Source organism: Cyanistes caeruleus, chromosome 1 (assembly GCF_971803275.1).
Source record: "Cyanistes caeruleus chromosome 1, bCyaCae1.hap1.1, whole genome shotgun sequence".
In the NCBI taxonomy this organism is placed as follows: Eukaryota; Metazoa; Chordata; class Aves; order Passeriformes; family Paridae; genus Cyanistes; species Cyanistes caeruleus.
This window is the reverse complement of record NC_141701.1, coordinates 127,300,342-127,325,107: the sequence shown is the minus strand read 5'-3', so window position 1 is coordinate 127,325,107 and position 24,766 is coordinate 127,300,342. Positions and strand designations below refer to the sequence as shown.

The window sequence follows — 24,766 nt, the reverse complement described above, 5'->3', positions numbered from 1 at the left end:
GTGGGATATTCAGAGAATCTAGTGATTCAGAAAACCAAGATCCATCATCCAGCATTTTATACTAGGGGAATTATCAGTGGCCTTAAATAACTTAGACACTACTGCAAACTTGGTCCACAATGTTCAAGACAGTAATTTCCATAAAACTACCTTTTGGCCTTGAATGCCCTCTCCTTGTGGACCTCTATCACCTGGTGACCCAGCAGGGCCAGGTGGTCCCTGAAAGAAAAAAAAAACATTCAAACTATACCAGAAATTCAATTTGTTATAGCAAATTTGTCTGATTTTCAAGTACAGGATTTTGCAACATTTATGACACTGGTAAGTGAAAATGCTTCCACAATATCTGACTGAGCCCAGGCAATTAAAATGAGCTGTAGCAACCATTAGCTGGGTCATTTGGAATAGAATAAGCCAATGCTGAATTGATGTGAATTACATAATTAATGTCTAAAGACTCAGAGCATTAGTAGTACAGTGAAATTTATTCCCTGTAATTTCATATAATTTCATTATTTTCATCATAAAAATAATAAATTTGAATATATTTTTTAATACATAATGATGGGTTAAACATGCAACACTAGAGAATGTTAATTTTGATTTAAGCAAGTACACAAATAAGTATTTTTCTAACACTTTCTGTCCTCCTGCAAAATTCAGCTAACTTTCATTATTTAAAGCTAGTAAGCACTTTTTAAGGATGACCTTGATTAAACAAAAAGTTTCTACATATTTCTGTGAGAAAAATAATCTTTTACAGCCACAAAGTAATTTTTAAAAATGCTATTAAAATTAATTTAACACCTATCTATATTTTGGCTTTCTGTACACAAGAGAACCATACATTTACATTTCAGGAAGAAAAAGCAACCAATAAGCATTAAATCAGGAGCTTGCCAAAGTTCTGTAATTCAGAAAATAAAGATATAATTAAAAGCATGTATGTATATATATTTGTATGTATGTATATATATATGTGTGTGTGTGTGTGTATATATATATGTACGTATGCATGTATGTATGCATATATATATTTGTTGGGGGTTTTTTTCCCCAAAACTGACTTGTATGTGGTTTTATTCTCCTGCTTGGACAAACCACGTGCAACTACTGATGTATTGGGCTGGAATAGCTTGTGCTGCTCCAGAGTGGGTACAAGGTGGTTATGGAACCAGTAGCCAGAACAACTATTGACAATCAATTACATGCACTAAGACTTATTTTGTTGCATTTCAATTCCCAATGCGTATATCACTGACTTACAGGTAATCCTGGCTCACCAATTCCAGGAGGTCCTGGTAATCCAATTTTACCTTCTCGACCTTCAGCACCCTTGTGAAAAAGAAAATTAGAAAGTTCAGTCCTAATTCAGCTTCGTATTTTTGAAGAGCAAAACATTTACATATAGATTATTTAATGGTGTCACCACAAAGGCTTGAAATCTAATGAGTAACCTCTCCTAAAGGAAAAAAAACCCTATACATGACGTTTTAGAAGCATTTGAAAGACCTTTCAATTAATACTTGAAACACTAGATTGCATTCCAGCAGTCAATACATAGGGATAACTGCTTAAAATTGCAAAGCCTAAGAGATGACAGGGATGAGGGAGCTAACTCAGACTAAATTTGGCTGCAGTACCTAAGCAGGAATGCTCAGGTGTGAGGGACGCTCACACCTAGTCTATCTAGGTACTCAAATTGAAGCCTGCTTCAGTGGAATATGGGATTACATGGGAGCTGTAGAGTTTCTGCATCTTCTACTTACAAGATGTCATAATCTTCACGATTTGTCCAGTTTACTGAAGACTGTGTGCTTCAAAGGTAAGGGCACAGAGGATTTTTATCTTTCTACAGAGTGGTAAAGAGACAGGAGGTGACATTTCTTCCCCATAAACTATCTACCCTTCTAGAAGGACCGAGTGTTGTCCCTTTTATGTGTCAAAATACTGGTTTCTGAGCTCATAAACCCTCTCTGTGTTCTGGGGTCTGCCCCACTGCACAGGAAATATGTGGGAATTCAGTGAATGTACAAATTAGAACACTAAAAGCAAAAAAGTCTAAGTGGCATTTGGCTCCAAAACACAGGGAAAAGATGGCATAAAGCTACACCATAGACTTGGCACCAGAATTATAGTGAGGTCTAATTCTACCCAATTTACCTTTCTTGTCTGACTCTGAGATGCAGTTCTTTGACAAAACTCTTGTTTTGGAGACTCATGTTTTCTTAGTCAAACTAAGAAGTCATGTTTCCTATGCAGATGCTTTTGTAGTTTAATGAAAGGAGATCTGGCTGGCCAGCATAGGCAGACATGACTTTTCCAAGATTAGATTCCACCTTCTAGTCTTTTGCAATAAAATGAGATGGAGGAACTAAATGTTTCATGAGAGAATCTTACAATCCTTAAGAATGTCTGTTCCTTAGTGAATGACAAGGCAAATCTCTCACTTTACCATATATCACAGTGACTGAGATGTATTTCTATACCTTGAAATGTGGTTTACTCATTAGTGAAAGCAGCTGCTAGTGCTTGAAAATTATCTCATACAAGTAACCCCCATTTAAATGGCATTATTTCTGACTTCTGTCAATAGGATCATCAAAAAAATGCAAGAGTTGCTGGAAAAGCAGGCCTTTTATTTCCATCCTATGTTAATACAAAAAACCGTCAATCAGTTTTACATTTAGGTGCTAAGAGTTTGACTTTGATAAAACTGTAGGTGAGAAATTTCATTTAAAGAAATGACTGTCCACAGCTATCACTTTAACAAACATTCTGAGAGTTACCTTGGGTCCTGGCTCTCCAATGCCAGGGGGTCCTGCAGGACCATAGGGACCTGGAGGGCCTTGTTCTCCCTAAAGAGAAAAAATGAAAAGAAACTATTAATGTGAAGAGAAGTTTAATAAAATTCTGACAAAGTGTCTTTCCAAAGCCTCATTTAGGGCTAGAGAAATACATTTTTAAAGTAAAAATAAACACAATAAATAAATACAACAAATTGTCTTGAATAAATATGTTTATTTATATACATTTATATATGTTTAGATTAGAAGCAAGGCCAATATCCTGGCCATACAAGATCTAATAATTTTATAAAGGCACTCTTTCATATGCATCATGAAAAATAAAAAATAAAAAAAAATAAATTTTGTCCTATTTTTGGTCCTGACTTCATCTAATATTGGTGCTTCCACAGACTTTGCTTGATAGAAAGATGTATTGGAAACAGAAAGGGTATTTGGAAATGAAGCAGTGCTTAAGCTTCCAACATTGCACTCAAGGTTCTTGCCATAACAACAAATGCACACATAGCATGACTGTTGTTCCTACTGCTATCTTTGCAGCTCTTTACTCTCATCCTCTCTTCTGTATACTGTGTTCCCAAAAAAGCCAACACAGCCACACAGTTACTAATTTTTTTTTTATAAAAATGTGTTTATTTTGTGGGAAGGTGTTAATTTTTAGGGGATTGAAACTTTTATTTACACAGAAATCTCATATACTGAGTTCTGCAACATTTCAATAAGAATTTTGTACTTGAGAGGTCAATAGAAATATAAAAAATTACATTTCCTCACAAAATCAATCAGTTTTTAATCAGCCAAAGAATGAAGCTAAGATGCAGAAATGGAAAGATACAGCAGTGGTAAATAAACAGACTATCCTTGAAGCTTAATTTCTGATAACTATGCACTTATAATGCTACTGCTGCAGCTTTAAATCCAGAATAACATGGAAATTGATGCCCAGACTTAAATTCATTCTACTACAGAAGAGTATAATAATCTAGAAATAGTTATGAAATTTAAAACTTATTCAAAATGCAAGATTTGCTGGCACATCTTCATAATCTAATAAATTAATACAGCCCCAGGAGAAGTTATGTCTTAGAAGGCAGAAAGAAATCAGACAAAACTGCTATCAGTCAGGGAATAGAATATCTCCACATAGGATACCGACAGGGTATTAGCAACATAGATAACTATTGCAGAAACACAGAACATAGCTAAAAGGTTGACTGTCTTCCTAGGCAGAAGGAAGACAGAAAATAACAATATTTTCATGAAACCTTTGGACCAGAGGCACAATTCAGTTCATCCATATACAGATTATCATAATGCCATTTTTACTGATATAAAGCAAATTGAAAATTTACCAGTTTTCCTTATACCCTTATACAGGGTTTTTCCTGATGTGTTTGTTTGAAATTGATCAAACAACAACAACGACAATTCCTCAAACAACCCATCTTCTACCCTTCTTGCAGCCTGGTGCCCATGAAGTTTTGCCTTTCAGCCCATAGGCTCCCTTACCTCAGCACCAACTCTGGCTTCAGTACCTTTCCACTTGACAAGCCACATTAGCAGGTTCAGGCCCGTGCAGCTTCAGGGCCTGGAGACAGTCTGGGATGGACAGGGATGGATATACCCAGTGCAAGAGGTGGCACAGAGAGAAGGGAACAGGCACAGGCTGTTGTAAGGCAAGGCATTATGCTTAGTATTGTCTGCTCCAATTCACAATCCTTGTTCCTTTCATGGAGAAGGCAGACTGGGATTTCTGTCGTGCCAGGATGTATGAGCATGGTCCACAGAATGAATCCAAAAAATACGCAAAATTCAAAATATGTTAAAAAAAAAAAAAATCTGTCAGGTAAAAAAACATTTCAGCTGTACACAGCACCACTATGCCCTGAGCACAGCAAATGCCACTCATTTTATCAGCTGATAATACTAAACCTCTGAAATGGTGTAGGAACTTGCTGCATGCTGAAAAATGAAATTTGATAAATACAGACTCATCTTTCAGCTGAAACAATAAGCCAACACCCTTTATTGTGCTTAGAAAGTGCGCTACTTTTTTTTTCCTGTCACTCAAATGGACACTGTGTTTCCTGTCTATGTTGACAGTCCCTGACAGAATTTCCCAGGAACAGTAACTCTGAGGGATGCTTCCTTTCACAAATTATTAATATCTTTGCAAGTTCACCCACATGATAGGGCCATGCCATGAACGCAGGTGGGAGTCCTGCTGAAGTCATTCTTTTTCCAAAAGCTCTGTTTTTTAACCATGATAAAAACATTACACAGTTTTCCTTCCAAGAATTGGTGTCATGTACCTTGCAAGAGCTGTTGCTGTAGGTATGGGACTGGTAGGTGCTAGAGTAGGGAGTATAAGAAGCCCCTGTGATGAAAGTTGTATAAGATAGTATGAAAATGTTGTACTGTGAAACACTTTTTTATGGATAGAAGAGGATGCCTGAATACTAATGGAGAAAGAAACTCAACCTTCTATCAGACAACACACAAAACTTGCAAACTTAAATGATTCAGTCTATTTTAAAGACTGAATGTTTCAAACTTCAAATGGCTATTAAGATATCTGGGTTTTATGTTTTGTAGTCTTGGTGCTACAGGTAATGTGGAATTTATAAAAACCATGAAGTTCTGGCAATAATACCACATTATGTCTACATGTAGAGAAAAGTCTGCTTTTCCAAGAAGCTTTTTGGTATTATTTTTTTTTCATTTAACTCTTTGCTCACTTTCTTTTTTCTCTCCTTACTGGGATTTTCCTTCATGTGGCATGTAATATCATCCGGAGCAATAGGAAGGAAAAGTACGCTTGATCTGAGCTGAATATTTTTACAAATTGAAATCATACCATTTTAAGCCTGGAATCCAAAAACCTCACCATCTGCCCCCCCCCCCCCCCCCAAACTATTGTTCATTATGCTAGGATGAGTTCCAGTTAGTGCCAAGATAAAAATTTTCCTTTTCAGAAAGCCCATATATACTGTAAGGAACAGAAACACTCTGTATTTCAGTCTACAATGTGATCATGATTAATCTACTGTTAAAAAAAAAAAAATCTTTCAAATTTAATGATTTTATCTTTAAAGTAAACATTGGCAACAACAATGCAAATAGAATTAGATATTTTAACAGATATTATTGATATTTTGTATTTCTAAGTTAGCTGAAATATCTAAGAACTAAACTTGTTCATAGGAAAATTGGATTTTTTCAGTCTCCTGGGAAAGTAGCTTGCCACATAAGTGAGGAAAGAATTCATATGTCATCAGAGAAGAAGCAGATCCCTTAGCAGTTTGTTCTGGGAAATGTATTCAGGAAAATATGTAATGATGGATTTTTTTCAGAATTGTCCCAGGATGATTGTATGGGAATAACTTCTTTGAATATCCACATTCAAACTTAACCTTTTCCTTAGAAGTTTGAATATATGTCTGTTCATAAAACTTTAGCCTTTAATTGAAAATCTTACTACACAAATCAAATTTTCCAGAGAAGCTCCTTATTACAGCAGTAGATTTTAAGAATGTCATTCTCAGCCTTTTCATGAATATATTGTGATTTCTAGAAACATGCACTTTATATCTAGCAGCTGGTTCAAGAGTATAAATAAAACTAATGTCAATTCTGAAACTATATCTATACGCACTTCCTGCTCATCACTTTTTTATGAGCGGAACACAGGTCATACCCAGATTTCATGCCACAATTTTATATCCTGTAACCATATAATTCAGTTTATAAATTATTCACTGAAATTTGTGAATAGTCACTATTATTGTCCTCACTAAAAAACACATTTTCAAAAATTAACTTGAATATACTCTTATGGAACCTTACTGGTGCTATAGCATTGAATGCACTGTTGTTGGTTTGGGCTTTCAAAAATAAATATTAGTTAAGCACCTGAAAATAAATTAAAACAGACAAAATAATGACAACTAGTCTGAGTAAATCAATAGATATATGCATGTCTTTAAACAATTATAAAAATAATTTTTTTATCCAACACTAAGAATACTAGAGGACCCCAATTTAGCTTTGAAAAAATGTTATATTCATTACTATAAATCTGTTTTACACAAAAATCATGCTGATTATGCTGCCTCCCTGGAAAAATGAAGGAAACCAAGATGAATTAAGTCCTTTTGTGTTAAAATGTTGGTTTTTTCCAAGGTTGTAGCTATTGAAGGGCAAAGCTGTCTTCTAATGAGAATACAACACAGTGTGTTGGTAAGTCCAGCAAAAGACATGAAGATGCTTTTTAATTGTAATAACCAAGTGAGTTAAGAGATATGTAGAACCTAAGTACGAAAATGACAGAAAGCAGGTCACTGGGAAAGTCAGACAATAGATGGGATTCTCTCTGGATAACGTTTATGGTCATTACTGCTTATTACAGACTAAATTACATTTACAGAGCAGAACCAAGTGTGGCATGTCTTTTCTCTTTGCCAACTTTCTTTTTCTTGTACTTTTAGTATTTTACTAAGTGAGGTAGTGTCTTCTCTGTTTTGGCAATTGTTGAATCATTCAGCAAAGTCATATCATGGTACACCCTTAAATTCTTAGTGAGATAAGGAATACAAAATCTGAGTTCCTTGATCCTATAAGCTGCAGTATGACAAGAGTTGACTGTCTCTAGCCTAGACCCAGGGTTATAAATTTTTGTTCTGCAATTTAAATTCTTTAAGTTTTATAGCTGAATGAGGTACTCTTTGATTCAAGTTTTTATTATATGTTACAATATAGATAATATGTGATGGCTAACAAGGTTGAAGGTTGCCTCAAAGTGAAGCAAATGTCTAAGAAAATATAAAGTATAGGTGGGAATAGTATTTCTTTTGGTATTTCAAGTTAGTGAAGCAGACAAAATAGCATAGAATTTGGCTTTAAAAACACTTTTCTTTGATAAATTTAACTTCTTTGTATGAAACTTGTCAGTGGACAATAGAAAGTCAGGAAACCAGGAAACAAGCAGAAGAATCTTTGTTCTTTGCTCAGGATTTACTCTGGAAACAGGACGAAGTTGTCTAGTTCAGAGACAAGAGATATACAGTGAAAATTGACAGTTCCCAACACCTAACTCTGAGTGAAGTGCCCTGTAACCCTCTAATGTTTTTCTCTTAAAGTCATTAAATACTGTGTTGTATGTAATGATTGTAAGTTTACTGCTAACATGTTAACTGTGAACAGTTTAGTATTTGGTTAAATGGAAGTATATTTAGTCAGGTAAATTAGTAATAACAGTAATCATCATCAACATCATCATCATCATCATCATCATCATCATCATCCTTTTATGGTTTATAAAATAAAAATGGAGCTCAAATGTCTAATTTTAAATGCCTTGGCCTCTTTATGGAGAAGGTTTATATATATGGTAATAAGATTATTTAACTTCTTTTGAGATGTTAGAACTTTGCAGAATTGCAAATAAGTGAAAAAATCTTAAAAATCTGCATTATGATAAATGGTTTGGTTAATGCCACACTGAGCTGCCTTCTGGGCAGGATACAGGTCATTCAATATATTCACACATGGTTTGAAAAGAGGGTGGAAGGAGAGTGATGAAATTCACTTGTATATTAAAGAGGTTATTAAAGATAAGGACCGATTATGAAGTGCATTACAAAGACTAAGAAGTTAAGGATGTGATTCAGCTCCTAAACTTTCATGTCTACATGGAAACACGTTGGCTGAACTTTTGTAAGCGGAAAGCTGCTCACAGTCCCATAGGCACTGGGACTTAGAGAGCTTCAACTCACTACTGGCAACACAATAAATCAGTATCATTAGAAGAAAACAAAAGTATTGTGCAGTCAGTGAAACTTCACATTGAGAGATTAGCCAGCATCTTGAGATTAAGAAAATGCATATGAATAATAGAAGTAAATAATGAAAAGTTCCTTTAAGTAATTTCTTGGATAATATTTCTGGACTCCATGCTACCTTGCTTTAGACAAGTCAAATTGAATGAGTTGAAGATTCAAAGCCACCAAGCCTCTCCTGCTGGTGGCTTCCAGAGCCAGTGGTACCCAGACAGCACCCAGATGACACTGTCCCCACCTGCATCTGCCACCTGGCACTGCAAAGTGAGATGATGTGTCTGTACCCATAACCTGCATTACAGAGGTGTGGGATGCACTGATCCAACCAGATATGTAAATGGACTGTACACTCCAAAACTGAGACACAAACTATCTGTAGGCTGAGCTTGATCTGGAGTTTGTATTTTGAGGAACTGAATCTACTCTTTGAAACTTCAACATGGCCCAGTAACAAAGAATAAAAGTTCAGCAGCAGTGTTCTGTGTTATGTCACACCGGTACCAATGCCACCAAGGTGAAGTCACCAGTTCAATTCAAAAAGCAGAAAGTATTAGAATGGAAAGGCCAAGGAATTGCACTAAGAATAGACTTATTTATTTTATCCAAGGCTATTACAAAATAACTGCCACTTTTCAGAGATACTGCATTATGTGTCATGAAAACTAATTTTAAAAGAGCAATTTAATAATCCTTCTGTGAGGACAAAAGATATTGAAAAGACTGTTACGTGTCTGAACCAAAAAAGGCCTTGACCTTTACTAGCTGAATGGCTATTTATTAATCTGAGAACAACCACTGACTATCTGTACTGATCATTAAAAAATTTTTCACTCATCTCAAATAAGCTCCAAAATGCCAAAGGCTAGATTTAGCTTAGGTATGGACAAGAGATAACCCTTAGACATACATATGTTTCTTCTATACTCTTTAAGTATAATTATCTAAGTGGATTAGCTAAACTTTTCTGGCAGCATTTTTATTATTATGAATCTTTGAGCATGGAAACATCTTTACTATAGACTTCAAACAGCAGGCTGGGGAGTTGAAAGTTGATAAAAGAAGGAAGTTTCTTTATTCTTCCTGAAAATCTGCAGCTAAAGCCTAACAACAGACCATAAATATCGTATTCATGTAGATGGATTCTAGAGAAAGATGTATGTACTTTACAGCCATGAAAATACGTGAAAAGACTGACAGGAGGGCGTACAAGATTCAACAAATATGGTTTTGTATATAATAGAAATATCTGGTTCTACTGTCTTGGGCTCATCAGTGTGAAATGACATAAAAAAAAAGTCATTTGCTGTGCTGAAGTTAAAGAGACATGATTTTTCCACCACATGTATGAATAGCTTCTTTCAAACTCATCATCCTATTTCTTTTTCCACTTCTCAAGTACTCTGCAGCAGCTTTCCCGATCAAGCATTTTGTTGAGAAGAATAAGAAATGAGACTATGAAAAACCATTTGTCAGGAAGAGGAAAACCATGATGGATGGCAATATTCCAAAATTTTATAATAAACATTCCCCAAATCTAGATTTATTTCTGTGAATTTTCTAATTAAATTGTTGCCTAAGAAACAAAACACAAGTGTTTTTATGGTACATCTTTTACAAAGCAGCTTTGTATGAATTTGTCTTGCATGACTTAGATTGTTAGCCAGGCTATCAATGATCCTGTCGTAGAAAGTCATTGTATCAAACTGATAAATGAAAGATCTTTCTGTACCGAACACTGATGTTAATAACTCTCCAATGGGCAAGATAGGCTCATTCACGTAAAGAAATTTCCCAAAGTTTTGCAAACCAGAAGACTTCCTAAATGAACTGGACATTTTATCCAACTGATTTTGCTTGACAAGGTGTAGACATTAACTCTAAATTATCTCTTTTAGGTAACACTAAGGCATTAACTGTTATAAAATCTCATACCCCAGCCAATTTCAAAGTTGTCCTGAGTTTTTACAGTACACAGGCAATTAAAAATTATTATAACTACTCAGACTGAATGTTTTAACCTTAATCTAGAAATACTTAAAATCTTTAAACACAGGCATTGTAGGCGAAAATATTCTAGAAAAAAAGCTTCCCAAGTGATGGCAAAAGTCAAGACACATATTCAGGTGATTGAAATTCTGACATAACTGCTGTGGCTCTAGGGAGGTCCTTGGTTGCATCCAGTTGTTGCCCTAAAAATATTCTTGGAGACCAGATAAGAAAGTGGGTGCATGTGACAACAATATCAAGCCTTCATCACACAGTAGTGCACGACCCAGGTGGGGACATTATTGCTGTGCAAATAACATCACTAATAAAAAACCTACTGACAAAAAAGGATGGTGAAGTATAAAGGTTCTACAGAGTTTTTGCATGCTCTCCCCCTATATAAATAACATATTTAACTACACATATACAACTACATCTTACCTTGTTTCCTTGAATGCCTTTTGGGCCTTGCTGACCTGGATCTCCCCTGATACCCTACAAAAAAGTCAAAGACATGTATAAATTTTGGGGTTTTATTTCCCCTGAATGGGGCACAGTATAATATAGCACAATTCTAAGCCCTACAGAACGAGAATTTTCTGCATCATGCTCTGTGAAGTGCCCAAAACATTGAATATTGTTAATATGCAAAAACCAGTGACAACAGAAAAGCATGCCTGTTTTTCACAGAATTGACATGTTGCATGCAGAAGAAACTTAAAGAATATCATCTTTTTATTTGGTAGCTTTTCATTCCCTTACCTGAGGTCCCCGAGGTCCTGTAGGGCCCACAGAGCCCTGCAAACCCTGAGGAAAAATTAGATTCAATTATCAGATTAAAAGGAAATTTCAATCTGCTTTCAAATATCAAGCACTTGACATGCACATGTAATGGCTCAAATATCTGTCCAAGCATTTTCTAGAGACTTTATTCTCTCACCAGAGTACTACTGTGCTCATACGGTATTCAGTAACTGCCTGTTACATTCCACCCTCAATATTTGGTTAAAAAAATTTTCATATACCAGAAGCATAGTGAATGTCTACTTAACATCTTAGCTATTTGATTAAGAAGTTCTTATTTGCAACAGGTTTTTAAATGTAATTCCTAGAAGCATATTATATACAGAATCCTTAATAAAAATGCTGCAGTGTCTATACCAGAACAACTTCAGGTAACTTTGTCTCACTAACTCAAACTGCTAATCAGGAGCCTGACAGAATCATACTAATAGTTCACAGAATCCATTAAAAATACATCCGAAAAATTAAAAAAAAAAATTAAAATGCCATGTTTTTTTTATTCCACTAGCTGTGATTTCTACATTTAATGAGTTCTTACCAGTCACCACCACTGCAGATTATTCAAACATCTTACTGCTTCACTGTTTTTTGTTTAATCATCATAGTGCATATTTCACTTCCACTTGAGTCAATACTTGTTATAAATTATTTCTAAAGTAAAATAGTTTTGAGCAAATTTACTGGTTTTATATTTCTCTTACTTCCCTTTTAATTAGTAACATCTCTACAGGCAGAGGCACTGGCAGACTGCTGCATTTTTCAAGATATGTGTCACATTTTGAACTTCTAATAACCTTGACAAACTTATCAGTGTTACCTGTGCAGACACTCCACTGACTGTCCCCCCAGAGATTCAGAGTCAGAAATTATAAACAATTCTCTGCTCCCTGGCATTGGCTCCCAGGCCAAGCATCAGCCACCAATGAGAGAGATAACCCTCTCAGTTCCAGCCCACATCCAGCCCAACTACATAAGCAATGGATGGTACAGTGAAATGCTGATGCAATGATGACTACTTTTGGTAGCATACAAATGTATGACTTGAGCCAGTTCTGATTTCAAAGCCAAACAGGAATTGTCTGAATTTCCAGCTTGAACAGCATTTGGAAAAGCTCTGAAACACCACACCAAAACTACTGGATTCAGTCTGATTAGTGAGATGAGAAAATGGCAGTGGATAAATGCAACATTTTCAAATTGGACTCCCAGTCATGCTTCAGTATCCATCACCCCAGTTAAAGATTGACCTCAGAATACTGGATTTGCTTCTCATACATTTGGCTATACATGTTCTGTGTCTGATTTTGTCTAGCCTAGAATGCTTTCTTTAAAAATAAAGCCATAATTTTGTTCTGTCTTCAGGATTTGTGAATGTGAAGGTGGGAATTCTGGAACTGACTGATCCCCTGCAGAGGACAAAGTTGTTTTCATCACTGTCCTAATCAGAAATGAAGAAAGCAGATTTCTGGCAGCCCTGGCATGTTTCCTATATCCAGATTTCTTGGCTGCTTTGATTCTTTGCCAGCTTCTGAACAGCTTCCTTTTAGCTTAGTAGACATTTCACATAACACCATGCTATTTCTCACATGCCTGGATAAAGAAGGTATGATCTTTCTTTATTCCTGATAGATGCAGCTCTCTTCTTTTCAACTGGTATTTTTGACTTTTCTGACTCACTGAAGTCTGAAATTTGCTGCCATTTTGAACCACAGTATCCCACAAGATATTCTCAGCCTTTAGATTTTTATTATTGTATAATGCCCTTTTTTCTTTGCAATAAATACTTCTGGAATTAATATTTATTAATTCCTGCCTGAAATTAATCATAAAATAGCAGCTTCTAGGAAAACAAAAACTTTTCAAGGTGGTCTTTGATAAAGGTAAGCATAACATGGGTGGTAAAACAGAAGAAATCTGGTTTAATAGAACAGTAAGTGTAATCTAATTGGCAGTTCTTAGCAGTTCTAACTATAAATCAGCGGTTTTCATGACTCATACAAACTTGCCTGTATGAACTCAAGATACATAATTATCTCACTTGGCAATACATGATCCTTCCATCTTTCAGAATATAAATAAACCAGGTAAAAATCTGTATTCACTTGCAACACTTCTGCACTCCAGGTTGACACACTGGATAGAAGTGTGAATTCATACCAGCACAGATGGGCTCATCAAAGTTTTTCATGTCGGATAGGAAACTGCTTTTATTGCAATATAACTATATATAACTATACTCACAAATTGAAATTAAACTTCTAAGGAAATAAATGGGGTGCTCTCTGTAAGACGCTCAGTCCTGTGTAAGCAAGGCTTGGCATTGGTCAGGGCAGCTTTTATTTTAGGTGAGGATTTGCATTTCTTATGCAAAATGGAAAAAAATTATGTGGTGAACTGTGGGTTCAGTTTCCACAAATCATACTTCTACTATGAATGTATCTATACCACTAGGGAATTATAAGATATTCCAAATTTACAATAATATTTTCAGACTGTATTTATGAATATGTTACATGATTTTCTAGTATCTTCATCAACACAAAACACTTCAAATAAAAATTATACTTACTATTTCGCCTTTTGTTCCTGGAGGTCCACATTCTCCTCTTTCACCCTTTATAAGAAATCAAAAGGTTCACAGCTAAACAAGATGATTTGATTACATTACATGCATTAAAGACTCTGCAAGCAGTAGCACAAGAGGTTTAGTTGACTCTGAGGACCTGGAAGTGGCATCATTGTATATGGTCTGTAGAAGATAAGATTTCTCTACTCAAGATATTTCTGAAAATAATTGCAAAACACCCAACTTATATCAGAGGATAATACATTTTATAATGAATAAGTTTTGCAGCAGTTTTCCGCTTCACTGCACTGTCTCCAGAGATTCTTTCCATGCTCTGTTCATTACTGTGATGCCTGAGATTTTCCTGAGTAACAACTGTGAGATGGCACATATGGAATGAAGAAAGAATTAAGTGTTTCAGTGATGATTTAACATATCGATAGACACATGAAAAGTAGACCTATGAGTCTGCTATTCCCATTTTCATAAAAACTTACCACAAAATTGATTGAAACATTTTACTAATGAATACAAAGGTTCATAGAGGCACTGCTTTTATTAACAATGTAGTGTCAAAACCAAGAAAAGTAAAAATGGGATCATCTCTGTTTCATTTCTATGATGGTCCACTTTGCAATTCATCTCTAGAATCCTGCAAGTCACTGAAATGTATAGTTTGTTTATTTTCTTGGAGAGACTATGTTGAAAATTTTCTTGATCAAGCATTAACCTTTGTAAGTTATAAGTAAGTTAAAAGTAAGCCTCCTTTTGGTAAGTTTTCAAAAGCTAATGATTTCACATTGTTTTTGTAGTGAACATTTCCTTTCTTTCCAGTTAACTTCTTATTCAAACCCCACTTCTTTTCCTTCCAAAAACTGTATTTCTGTTCATTGACACTTTTCTTTTTTTTTATATTTAGATTACATTCTCTGATTGTGTGGGGTTTTTGTTTTATTTCCAACAATGCAGTCTGTAAGCATTTGCACAAATTTTGAATTTTTTTCTAGGGTTTGCATTAGAAGCTTTCATGACAAATAGACAAGACAAGCTCTTTTTTCCATTCTTTCACATACACTGTCAGCAAGTGACAATTTATTTTCAGACTACTTTTATTCCACAAAAAACTTACCTTGTCTCCCTTGTAGCCAGGAGCTCCCTATTCAAAAATTGAAAATAGGAAAAAGTCATAAAAGATGAAGCAAAGGCCTAACATACTGCTAATTTAAGTAGAAAAATCCCCAATCCTTCACCCAGTAAAACTGTGTTCTGAAACTATGTTTCAGAAGTTTTACTATTCACAACAATAAAATATCTCTCTGAAATTGTTTAACATATAATTCTCTTCAAATCTAGATGTGGATTTTTTACTCATATATTAGCTGCAAATATGCCACTTAGCTTGCCAGCCTCCTAGTAGATACCTGCTGCCATTTAAATGGGACTTTTAAACTGAGTTACTGTTATACAGGATGTAGTGTTAATCTTTCTCCAGTGAATCAACAGGAATCCTGAGAATTATCAGTTGTTAGAAGCCACCGAAGGACTATGTAGTGTTTTTATCAGGTCTGTCTTTGGGATAAGTCTAATGCAAGTCAATTCAAAATCACACAGCTCCAGAAGCTCCCAGTAGCATTTCCTCTCTGTATTTAAGCACATGGTTAGACTGTTTCTCTCAGTAGACAAGCTTCTGCAAACCAGGCTGTAGTGTAGTGCTACAGCCTGGTTTAGTCTAAGTGCTTTAATTGAGTAAAGTAGACACACAAAAAATGAAAATAACATTTTTAGTTCGAAAAATTTGAGAAGACAAAATATGAGTTAGCACTGTAGTACTCACATACCTCTTCACCTTTCTCTCCATGATCTCCTTTTTGAGCATCACCCTATTGGAAGCAAAGGAATACAACTGAAATACGTATTGCACTTTCATATATCCTTAATGCACTAAAACCAATAATGCGGTTAAACAAGCAGAACTGTTTGTTCCTGTTTACTAACATTCACACTCCCTCCTTCCACAATCAAGGATACACATTTCCTGATCATTAACATAGAAAACTCAACTATTGTCATTAGATGACTGAAATCTTAGTTATTAGAGTGAAGCACTCTGATCAAGAAATCTGTGTACTATTAGAAAGCTCTGTGGAACCTAAAGAGCCTTCAGCTATATTCAGAGACCTCTGCTGTCAGAAAAACTAGTATGATAGGCAGTGTTACTTGATAGCAGTTTAGTTCTAAATTCTTATCTCACACTTCTAAAGCAGCTAACTATAAACTAGCAAACCTCAAGATTTAGAACTTATTTTTACATACTTTTTCTTTGCTGTATTCATCTATGGTTTGAATAACTGGATAGAAATTTGATTTACTTCTTTTAAATTCACATTACCTTGTTTCCTTTTGGTCCTGGGTCACCTTTCTCCCCTTTGCTGCCAGCACTGCCCTGAAACAAAGCAGGAAAATGTTATTATCATTATGAGAATAAAATTCTCCAGCTTATCTAAGTCTATATTTTAGTCCAAAATCATTCTGGAATCAGCTTTGGTAGAAACGCCCACTGATTCAAATATTGTACATGTGACACGATATTCATTTAGCTAAACTCACTCTGGTGTTATAAGGTACCTACAAATTTTTTTTAAACAAGACTCAATGATAAATAAATTTTCTACAGAGCACCTGAAAAATCTACTCAGGAAGCCATTACAGAAAATAAATACAGTTCCTCCTTTCTATTTCTCAATTAATCACCACTGTCTCATCTCCTCTGCTTAGAAAATAAACTGTACAGAACAGTTTAGGGTCAATGTTCAGCAGACCTAAGGAAAAAAGTACTGCACCATTTTTTATTACTCTTTGGAGGATCATGATGATGGGGACTAGAACTTTTGGTGTATATGTATCTGTATAACAGGCTACATCTAATAATTTTGGATAAAATAACTTAAAAGTTCTCGGACATAAAATTTTAAATTGCAAACAGAGGTTCTAGTACACATTATCCAGATGCACATTATCCACAAGGATTGAATGATGGGTCCTGGTGTCATAAGCTGCTAACAGTATGGTTGACCTACTAGAGTCTTTGGGGAAAGACAAAAACAACTGAATGTACCTTGCTTGTCTCTGGGGGAACTATTAAAGACAGAAAAATGGTCAGAGAGGTCACCCACTGTCCGAACTCACACTTTTCTGTTCCTCACTAGAGCCAAGGAATATGTGCTGAAGTGTCACAAGAGAAAAGAGTGTTGGAGGCAGAGTTTTAGACCTTTCCTCATATATCCATTACCCTTAGACTTTTGAAACTTTACCCCTTACAAAAACAGAATTTGGTGGGGAGCGAAAACCTTTGTCTAATGGACCTTTCCTTTTCCATTGCAAGATTCAAGAACAACTATTTTATTTGGGCTCCAGAATCATCTATTTATCCACAGTGTTTCATTACTCAATAATAGAAATATATTTTCAGGGTAGTATCTGACTATGGATAGATTTTTTTTCTGAGCTCTTTCAACAGTGGCCTTTCACTGCCAACATGACATGCTACAATAAATCAATCTTTTTGCAGTAGAGGCACAGCTAATGTCTTGTTTTGTACATAGTTCACATAGTAACCAATTGAAGTACTCTGCAGAATTGATCTTCATTAAAAGTCAAATTCTTGAGCCTACTCATATAAATGCATACTTACTGAATCACCTTTGTCTCCTTTTAGTCCCTTTCCACACTCGCAGATCTTCCGCACACACTACAGGGTTAATAGATAAAGGAGAATGTTTTTCAAATATATTACTTCAAATTTATAAAGAAAAAAATATGGTTTTGCCTAGCCACAGATAACATAATAATGGAATCATAGGAAATAAATGATGTTCCAATATATTTATTTCTCATAAAATCAACATTAAACTTCCATGCAGAGCAACCAAAATGTGTTAGTTACTTGATTTATTTATAACAAAAAAAACCCTCTTACTGTAGAGACTGTAGTCACTGTAATAATTACAAATATTTAACATAGTATATACATAGTACACAGTACTGGGAAACCTTACACAAATTTTGAACCATTTTAACATTGTTATTGTTTTCTAATGAGACCACAAATGAATTTGCATATCTTAATTAGACCTATTCCACTCTTGTAAGAAGAATTCTTTATGTCTTAGTATTGATACTACTCACTAATGAGCTAACATTGTAGATTTCTCAGGAGAAAGGACAGAAGAAATTCAGAAAAGTTAAAATAAAAGTAATCATGGTTGGAAAATTTAACAAGAGATGGAAGATTGATTAATTCTCAAGTATTGTTGCATTATAGAAGAAGCAGACTTTGGGAAGTCCAGTGTCAATAAGAGCAATCACACACAAAGGTCAAAAACCCTACCTGCTTCTGTAACAAGGATTCCTGAAAAGAAAAGAAAAGAAAAATAATATTTTCATATAGATATTATTTAATTTAACAGAGTATTAAGTCTTCCTCTTTAGTTTATAGAATCCAAGAAGAATGGTAGAGTGGGTAAATACCCTCATCCTTCATTCCTTCCTCAAACGAGCAAGAACCAGTCTGCGGAATTATTCATACAGAAAGGAGTTCTTGGTAGGAAGAGAGGGCTATTCCATGTGAAACTCAGTGATCAGACAACACATGAGAATTAACAGCATAGCTAAGCAAGGCACAGTGCTAACAACAGGGACTATGAAAAGACTTCCTAATCAGAGACTTCCTTTAAAAGGCCCTACAAACAATACATAGGGGAAGGATTCAGTGATTATGCATGAGATCAAGCTACTGTCTAAAGTATTTTCATATACTCAGAGACAACTCTGTGTGCTGGGAAATGTGATCAGGACAGCTGAGCTATATTGTCCAAACACACAACTCCTTGAAGAGTGCCTGAGGGAAGGAAGCTCCATCTGCCCTGACTCCTGCTGTAGCAGAGAAGAAACCACAAAACCCTGCACTATCTTCAGGGCTTACCTAATCAAAATTAGATGAAATCTGCCAAGGATAGACACACGACAATATTAACATCAGGACAACTTACCAGTTGCAATGCTACATCAACTACCAGGTTCTGATCATCCAGGCATAGAACGTGTTTAGAGGATGAATCACCAGATATCGAGCGCAATTTTTCTTCTTGGACTGTTTTCTTAGAAAGGCCAATGGTAATGAAATGTATTCCAATACTTCTAGCAGTTGTGGCTATCCCTTGGACATTAGGGCTGTTTGGATGATCCACACCATCAGTCATCAAAAAAGCCACTTTCACACTTGTCTTACGACTTTCAGTTTTAAACAGCTGAGTGGCATTTGAAACTGCATAATAGGAATAAGTGCCATGGCCAATAAAGCCCAGAGAGCTGATTTTTTCCTTAAAATTCTGGACATTTTTCCAGGCTGTAAAGGGATGATCAATGCTAACTGTGCTGCTGAACTGCATACTTGCTAGTTTGACATTATACATGTGAGACTTAACTGGCTTCATCTGGAAAATGCTGTCAGTTATGTTTTGAACAAAATTCTTCTGTAAATCAAACAACTGATTTTTGGCACTTTCTGAACTGTCCAAGATAAAGACTATATCAACAAGACACATATCACCTGTAAGGGAACAAGAAAGTGAAATCTATGAATGATGAGAATACCTGCACAACAGATTTCAGATAATTCTCAGAAAAAAAATTTTTTCCAAAGATTCCTCTCTCTTCTCAGTAAAAATTCTAACAATAAATTTCACTTTAAAAATCCAAGGAATTCTAATGAAAACTGTCAAGTTAGGGTTTTGATATGTTTTAGTATTTTAGCAGATTTTGTATAGAAAATGCACATGCAATTTCAAATGAAAAATCAGGTCTCCTATAATTTCTCTTAAGAGATATACATGTCAATGAAAATCATTGGTCAAACTGGAATCCATGTCCAAGTAGTCAAAAAGTATTTTCTAGCCTTCATAATAAAAATAAATAGTATTTTATATATTTACATTAAATTTATCAATTACTACATAATTATGCTAAAATGCGTGGATACATTAAACAAAGTCAATCAGAAATTCTAAGAAAATGGTTTTACCTTCATCTTTTGGCATAGGAGAGTAAATATTCTTTCCTTTTTTTCTGTTTTGCCCATGTACTATCTGGTTTGTTATCATAGCCAGAAGTATAAAGCAAAAGAAAAAACATTTTTTCCTCATAATAACTTTCATCCCAAATAGACCTTTCCTTCCTGTTAAAAGTAAAAAGCCACCTGTGAATACCTCATTAACAGAAGCAAATAAATAAATACATATACTTTAAATGCATATTCATGGGAAGAATAGTTCCAGAGAAAAATATATAGAAAACAATTATAAAAAGTCACTGTGTAGGTAATTGAAGCACAGTTACCAGCACTATCTCAACTGTAGCTCACATGGATAGTTGAACCTGTTTATTACAGAAGAAAATGTGTGTAACACTGCCTTTTCTTTCTTAACAAAAAGTCTGGAGCATCAGTATGAACAACTTATTCTTCTAAGAAACTGTGGCTTACTAATGAAATTAGTAATTAATAATGAAATATTAATATTACATGGATGTTACAGAATCTGTGCAGTATTTTTCATAAAGATAATATTCTATGATAATGAAAATATACTGATAAAATGAAAATTAGAATATTTAAATGGGTAATTCAACATATTTTTAGAGAATACTGAACTTAATTAAATACTGAATTAAAACTGATTTACACAAAAAAATCTGTGATTTACAAGTTAATTTTAAATATCATCAATAATGAAGAAAATATGTTAAATGTAAAAATCCTTCCTAAATCTTCTTTTCAAGTCCATCAAGCAGAAAATAAATACATACATATATATACAGAAACTGTAAGTGCAGTCCTCTAAAACTAGAGAGGAAATAACAGTCTCTTACCTTTGAAGGCATCCAGAAAGCAAACTGTGGATTTAGAAAGATTTCAGTGTAGAAAATATGTCCTGTAGGTCATACTGGAAAATATGGATTTTTTACCAAAATAAAACAATCTACAAATAAGTAGCCTATCCACTTGTAAATGGCTCTACCTTGCATATAGATATTTTATCTTTTATTGCTGCTGTTTAGTTGGCTGAAGTTTAAACTAAGATAGTTGGGCACTTGGCCAGGGCTGAGCGAGAGACCAAGCCATTATATTAAAGGGACAGTGTCAGTCTGGGAGCACAAGTGCTTTTTCACGTTAAGTAACTGCACTTTTGCATTTCAAAAACCCGCTTTTATACAACCTACATCTTTATCCTTCACTCTGCCAGTCGCATGTTTTTTGTCTGTGTTAATGTTGCAGCACTGGCTAGATCAGAAATGTGAGAGCAGTACATCACTTGCAGGCTTGAACTGAAGTCTGACCTGATGGTTTGAGAGTCTGCCAGGACTGCAGGACTCAAAGGTGGTAACTATAATAGCAATTACAATAATAAAAGAAAACTTTAAAGAAAGAAAAAGGAAAAAAAAAATCTTCTTAAGCTGGTTTCCTCAGTAATTCTTCCTACTTCTTAAATCTTCTGAAGCATCAGACACAGACAGGATATCTAAAAGGCAATCATGAAGGCAGCTTCCAGAATGTTGCATGGCAATTATCTTTTCTCAGTCTACTGGCATGCTTCAGAATAAAATTGTGTTATCACAGTGTTAAGTAAAAAAACATGTTAATAAGTCTCAAGGAATCATAACATGCCCTGGAGGAGTTAAGTGCAAATGCCCAGCAGAAGGTAGCAGACAACCTCCTAGATAGGCACTGCCTCAGCACCTTGGTCACAGGGGAGCATCACAGAATATCCTAAGTTGTTAGGGACCCACAAGTATGTAGTCCAATTCCTAGCCCTGCATAAGCCAACATCAAAAATCACACCATGTGCCGAAGGAATTATCCAATTATTTCTTGAACTCTTACAGGCTTGGGGTGTGACCACTTTCCTGGGGAGCTTGTTCCAGTGCCTGTTCCTGGCTCCCAGGACACACTACCATCATCACCTTGCTATCAGCCAGGACCTCTAGAGCCCTTTCTAGCCTCTTGTTCCTCAGTCTGTCCTTACATCCAAGGTTATCCCAGGTGCTGAATCTGGGACTTGCCCACGTTAAACTTTATACAAATGGTGATTGCTGAGCCCTCTAATTTCTCAATTAGAGAATCAATTTCTCTCTGTAGGGCATCTCTGATGGAGTCAACAGCTCCTCCCAATTTAACATAATCAACAAATTTACTTAGTATACCTTATAGACATGTGTCCCAATCATTTATGAAGATGTTGAAGAGCACGGGGCTGAAGATAGAGCCTGCAGAACCCCACTAGAGACAAGTCACCAGATCAGTATAACCCTGTGCCTGACCCCTGAGCCAGTTCCTCACCCATCACATGATGTGTTTATCCAGCTGTGTGACTGACATTTTGTCCAAAAGGATTCTGTGAAAGACAATATAAGAAACTACTGAAATCCAAAAAGATTGTATCAACTTGCTTCCTTTGATCAACTAGGTGGGTTACCTTGTCATAGAAGGAAATTAACTTTGACAAGCAGGATATTACCCTCAGGAAGGCATGTTGGCTGTGACTGATGATGTCTGTATTGTCCTTCAGGAGTTTTTCATTACTTCCCAGAGTAATAATATCCATAATTTTATCAGGCACTGATGAGAGACTGACAGATCTGTAGTTAATAGAGTCATCATCTATTTCTTCTTGAAAATTTGGCCAACATTTTCCAGCTCCCAGACAACTGAAACCTTTCCAGATTCCCAAGACCATTGAAAAATCATTGAGTGAGGCCTCACAATGACATCATCCCTTTGAGTACCCTGGGATGAATCCCACCAGGCCCTATAGACTTAGCAGAATCCAGCTGCAGTAGCAAATACCACACTAGTTCAAGTGGCTGGGATATGTTGACTAGGAGCTTGTAAGTAAGCTGAGTACATTAAGCTTTTAAGTAAGTAGAGGACATTTCCTGCTGATTTCATTGAAATGTTGGTGAAAGGGAAAGAACAGGGAGGAAAAGAATAAGGCACAAGTGACCAATGAACATAAAGAAAGTATCTGTCTTCATTAAGATCAATAAAACATCCTTCATATAGCCTGGGTGCAAGGTCTATTGATAGACTAAACACTTCCTTAAGCACCACTTTCTGCTTCTCCAAGGGTATATCCCTTTATAAAGAGACATTTAACTAGAAATACACCTTTGTGACCACCATTATCTGTTCGTGTGTGTTGTGAGCCATGAGTATGATACAATACACAACCTTAACTAAATTAAAGGGTGAGACAGGTACTAAGGAACTCAAAGAAATCTTAGCTCTTAGCAAAGATGGAGATAACATTAATCTGTTTCTGTTGCTGGATTTGACTGGGGCAGAGTTGATTTTCTCCACAGTAGCTGGTATGGGGCTGTTTTGAATTAATGCTGGAAACAGTGCTGATAATTCAGGGATATTTCAGCTGTTGCTGAGTAGTGCTTACACAGGGTCAAGGCCTTTTCTGCTCATCTCACCCCGGCTGGGAGTGGGCTGTGGATGCACAAGGAGTTGATAGGGGACACAGCCAGGACAGCTGACCAAAGGGATATCCCAGATCATATGCTATCATGATCAGGATGAAAAGCTGGAGGAAGCTTGTTTTTGGGGCCACGGCTTAGGGACTGGCTGGGTATGCACCAGCTCAAGGTGAGCAATTGTTTTAATTTGCAACACTGGTTGGGTTTTATTTCTCTTGCTGTTTTCCTTTTCATTACAATATTATTATTATTGTTATTGGTTTAAAAAATTAATAGGTTAATTAAAATAGGTTAGGTAAAATAGATAGAAAAAAAATAATAAATGGTTTTTCTCTCAACCCATATGTTTTCTTATTTTTAGCCTTCTGATTCTGTTCCTCTTATCCTGATGAGGGTGGAGAATAAGCAAGAGGCTGTGCAGTGCTAAGTTGATGGCTGAGGTTAAGCCATGACAGGTTCTATGTGAGAGCTGTACCTTTGCCCTATGACTACACAGTACCACTCCTACACAGATCTGCCAGTCTGTTCATACTGTTAACATGAAATGTACTGAAGGAACATGCTGCTAACAGAAAAAAAGCCTACCCATTACTACTGCTCACACTCTTCACCCTGTTCAAGTGAGGAAGGATTTGCTGGGCCAGCAGCTGCAGCTTCCTTCCAAAAACTTCTACATTGTCTCCTGTCAAATATATGTCATATTTATTGAAGTTAATTGTCTTCATTAAGTAAATTTTGCCTTCATTACACACATGGAAAACAAAGAATTTCAATGGAATACAGAATTTTACACTAAATATTTGTTAGTGCTATTGATAATGATAGTGCAAATGATAATAATTGTTAGCATCCAGCACCTGTTATATTAGAGACACTGGTGATGATCAAATATTTCATTAGCAACAAATTAGTCATACAGATCACTCATACTGTTCACATACTTATTCTTACCCTTATGCATGCTTAGATCAAGATTGTAAACAGCCTATCGCATCAACAGCTATGGGGAAAAAAAAGCCTTTTCCAGCAGATGGCAAGTTTTATCTTCACAGTGTGCCAAAACAGAATTGAATGAATGGATTTCCAGATGTGTTCAAAGATTCCTCACTCTTTTTGGGAATCCTGCAACTATGACTCTCATCTGGCAGATATCAGAAAATGTTAACACGATTTTTAGACATAACAATTTGACTAGTCAAATATACATGAACCCTGGTAGTTCTGATGCACAT

At 35.6% G+C, this 24,766-nt stretch overlaps 1 protein-coding gene across 4 annotated transcripts in view; it reads right to left on the bottom strand.

The window, feature by feature from the left end:
* Positions 1-24,766, bottom strand: part of COL28A1 (collagen type XXVIII alpha 1 chain) — a 72,804-nt gene that overhangs the window by 41,268 nt on the left and 6,770 nt on the right. For 3 of the 4 annotated variants that reach the window (XR_002861549.2, XM_086856436.1, XM_086856434.1), the window contains exons 1-14: positions 20,925-23,875; positions 20,080-20,232; positions 19,049-19,608; positions 18,388-18,408; positions 17,692-17,748; positions 16,390-16,443; positions 15,839-15,880; positions 15,130-15,156; positions 14,004-14,048; positions 11,393-11,437; positions 11,072-11,125; positions 2,790-2,858; positions 1,267-1,335; positions 151-219 (exon numbers count right to left, since the gene is read on the bottom strand). Coding sequence is in view for 3 of the 4 variants with exons in the window: in XM_086856436.1 (XP_086712562.1) it covers positions 151-219; positions 1,267-1,335; positions 2,790-2,858; positions 11,072-11,125; positions 11,393-11,437; positions 14,004-14,048; positions 15,130-15,156; positions 15,839-15,880; positions 16,390-16,443; positions 17,692-17,748; positions 18,388-18,408; positions 19,049-19,608; positions 20,080-20,212 (1,245 nt within the window). In the remaining variant the exon portion in view is untranslated. Of the gene's footprint in view, positions 1-150; positions 220-1,266; positions 1,336-2,789; positions 2,859-11,071; positions 11,126-11,392; positions 11,438-14,003; positions 14,049-15,129; positions 15,157-15,838; positions 15,881-16,389; positions 16,444-17,691; positions 17,749-18,387; positions 18,409-19,048; positions 19,609-20,079; positions 20,233-20,924; positions 23,876-24,766 lie in introns of those variants that run through there. The other variant, XM_086856441.1, reaches the window with a different exon arrangement.